Raw genomic sequence first — 3,613 nt, 5'->3', positions numbered from 1 at the left:
TGCTTCACTTTCTCTGTTCTCCTGAGACTAGGCTGGGGCTGGGCTTATTGATCATCAGCTCTCTCTGTCTCTGCCCTCACTCACTCACTCACTCACTAACTCACTCATTTAGTGTCTCAGTTATTTTGTGTTGTGTTTTTTTAGAGTGGTACAAGGACACTGGGTCATTATGCCTCTTGCCCCAACAAAGGATAAGACATAGATGAAGGTTGGCTAAGGATAATATTAATGTTAGCAGTAATGATTAGCTACATAATTATATTATATATCATCCTATAGTAATTATGGTAAGTATATTTGTAATATTTGAGCTGTGGTGTTGAAGCTCTGGAATCAGGGATACCTGTGAAAAAAGAACAGAGAGAGAGACATTGGGGGAGAGCACAAACTAGAGGGAGGGAAAGAAAAGGTTTTGCCTCAAAGGTCTTTACAGTCTGTACAGCAAGTGGTGTCACTCTGTCCTTTATGTTTGTCATGTATTCGGATTAAGCCACAGTTGCTAAAACAGGACGACGGGGCGGTGGCGGTCTGTGCCAGCCATTGTAGCTCAGACCTAACTGGCAACCTATGGTTGCATGGCAGCTGAATAAAAATACATTTGAAATTAAAGGTGCATTATGTAATAAATTTAAAGCAACTGGCCATAAAATCCTGGTAATATGTCACAGAGGACCAGGAATAATGTTCATATAACAAACTGAACTCACCAACAAAACTAGTAAAAAAAAATTTGCATTAAAAAAAATATTTCCTCCACCGCAAAGTTTGTTTATGTTTTGAAATTATGTTTTGGCATGACGCACCATCTACCGCCGTCTACCAATCATAGCAGTCAGTAGAGTCTCAGCGGTTGAGCAGCCATAGGTTGCCAGTTACGTAGCTACAATTGAAATGAAACGAAAGGAAACCTAAAAGACCTCTGTATGAATGTTAAAAACAAAGTGAGGGTCTATATAGGACATGCTTTTGAACGGTGGAGAGAGTTTAAACCTGAGAGGAATTTCAAAACGGATGCAGAATGGGATCTTCTCCTAGACAGGTAAGTTCAGCTTGGCTAACTAAGTTAGCATCATAGCTCGACTGTCGATTTCTGTTTTGAACTGTTGAAACCCTCGGTTTTGGGGCTGCCGCCCGCCGGGAGCTGCTGCCATACCCGCTTCGGTACGGCGGGGGTTGTGGCTCCGGGCAGAGCCTGTCCACGGCGGCGCTGGCAGCTGCATGCCGGGCAACGCCATCCACCATGGGGCGGGGCAACTGGTTCTGCTCGGCGCGGGCTGCAGCGGCAGTTCAGATGACACAGAGATGGTAGCCGAGTGGTTAAATAGGTGGAAGGTTGTAGGATTGATTCCGGACAGTGTCAACTATCTATTATCTTATTATTGTATAAAGCATTAATACGCTTGCGATGCATAAAATATTACCATAATTACATTTATTGGGTGTGTGGTGGTAACTTGCCACGATGTCTCACTCACTCTAAGGTTTTGTCAGAAGTTGGCAGCCCTGCTATATAACATTGTAAAAGGGGAGGGAAAAATGAAGGACAGTTCTGTCAAATAATAATAATAATAATAATGCATTATATTTAAGGCGCCTTTCAAGACGCTCAAGGTCGCCGAGACACTCAAGGTCGCCGATGATATGCAAACATCATGCATAAAGTTCCATCTGATATATCCATCCCTAGTCAACAGCTAATGTTACCATACATTATTATACATCTTGATCTCTACAGAGATAACAGAATTGTGTGTCTTAGAGCCACTCATTTATGATAAAACGCTTGTTCCTCGCTCGTTGCTGACGGAGTTACATGTCAACCGATCTGGCAACCTTGACTCTGGAAGGGAGGGGTGGAGTGGGAGGCAGATACGACTCGCAGGAGTGTTTTGATTTTGAGTGTAGTAATCGTTTTTGGCCACATTGTTACAGATGGTACTGTTAAGTAAATAATAATGTTGACTGAAATTAGAACACCAAACAGGCTTGATCTTTAATATTGAATGCAATACATTCAATAATGCTTTAATTACAACTGAATGTCTTATTTTTTATAAAAATAAAGCAAGCAAATATATTTAGTATATATTCTATCACCTCACTGGCAACTGTGCCTCAGCCACATGGGCCATGTTTTCATTATAATATGATATTAAGTGGTGGTCCTCATGTAATCAATTGGGGGGTGGGGGCGCATGTGGCCCCACGGGCCGTAGGTTTGACACCTCTGGTCTAGACACTAAAACTACAGTAACAGATGTCAGTTTCATGTAATATTACTGGTAGAGTGTTACTATCAATACCAACACATATCTTCTCAGTCTATTTTTGATGGAAACTGCACAGCATTTGTGGAAAAATAAGCTAAACACCAAATGTAGATGCTCCTGTGACACACTGTGTGACTCCTCTAAAGACATGATAGAATGCAGCAATAACGAAACGCATCCATGAATTTTGTGCGTGTGAACCAGGCCATAGTAAGCACTGGCAATACTGTGAGCACCAGCCTGAGACATGAAGACATGAACGCTCTAACTTAAAACACGGCTATCAATAGGGTTACAATAAACCATATGCAGTGTAGATAGAACTGCCACAAGAGCAGATGATCTTTCCCCCTCCCCTGATATTTGATTTGGTTATAGTCTCCCTACACCAAAGTACACAAAGAAAATGAGTGTTTTTAGGTCACAGAGACATGATGTGGAGGTCTACAGCTGTCTCATTGCATAAGTTTGAATCACTGACACAATTCTGAATGAAGGATCTCAAACATCGAAGTCACAAAGTAACACATTTAGACTTACTGATGTCGGCAACAATGGATCAGTTGTGTGCTGTAATGTAAAACCGATTGCTGATTAAATGGTTTACAAAGTGACACTAACATAAATTTCCAGTGGGAAAAGTCTGTGAAAGGTTGAGATAAAGCAGTCATTTACATGTGAATGAGACCCAGGTAAACACACACCCACTGCTTCCAGGGGAGTGTCGATCTAACTTACTATCCACAGCCATACTGTTGCCACTAATCACCTATTGTCATGCAGCGTCGTCACAACCCCCGCTCCTATACCCCATAGTAATGTCCGTTTACCCGTTGTTACTGCGTTTCACCGTAATGCATAAAGTGACTACGATTTTGGCTTCTCGCGATCATAAAAACATTAAAATCGAAGAAAAACGATTAATGCGGTGTGGCGTGTATGTAAATTCCTATGCTAGAAAAACACCTTGAATGCACCTGTGTTACTGCAGCTGCAAGTGACGTGTGTGGATCAATAATGAGGAGAGAACGTGGAAACACGACAGAAAGGTAGCCTTTGGTTGAGAAGAAATGTAGGACAACATCTTTGTGCAGTGCTTTCAAATGCGTGCTCTTCATATTATTGATCCACACATGTCACTCGCTAACTGCAGGCACGTAACTGGTGCATTGAAGGTATTTTTCTAGCATAGGAATTTACATACACGATCAACAACAAAGGGCTTGTGAAGCTTGTGAACATTTTTTTCATAAATAAAATATATCCACTGGAAACACAAATCCTCTGAGGCTGGAAGTTTGTGTAAAACACTGTGCTCCGCTGTGCAGCCACTCTTCCTCCCT

At 41.8% G+C, this 3,613-nt stretch overlaps 1 protein-coding gene across 1 annotated transcript in view; it reads left to right on the top strand.

Annotated features, from left to right (window-relative positions):
* Positions 1–1,218: 1,218 nt before the first annotated feature.
* The window catches only part of LOC310940987 (guanine nucleotide exchange factor DBS-like), a gene marked incomplete at both ends in the record, with an annotated part of 57,882 nt that continues 55,487 nt past the window's right edge, over positions 1,219–3,613 (top strand). The window contains 1 exon segment of the mRNA XM_083906058.1: positions 1,219–1,316. Coding sequence (XP_083762184.1) covers positions 1,219–1,316 — 98 coding nt within the window.

Source organism: Microchirus variegatus (genome assembly GCF_963457635.1).
Source record: "Microchirus variegatus genome assembly, chromosome: 19".
In the NCBI taxonomy this organism is placed as follows: Eukaryota; Metazoa; Chordata; class Actinopteri; order Pleuronectiformes; family Soleidae; genus Microchirus; species Microchirus variegatus.
Note: the sequence above shows the minus strand (reverse complement) of the source record. Positions and strands in the feature narration are given on the sequence as shown.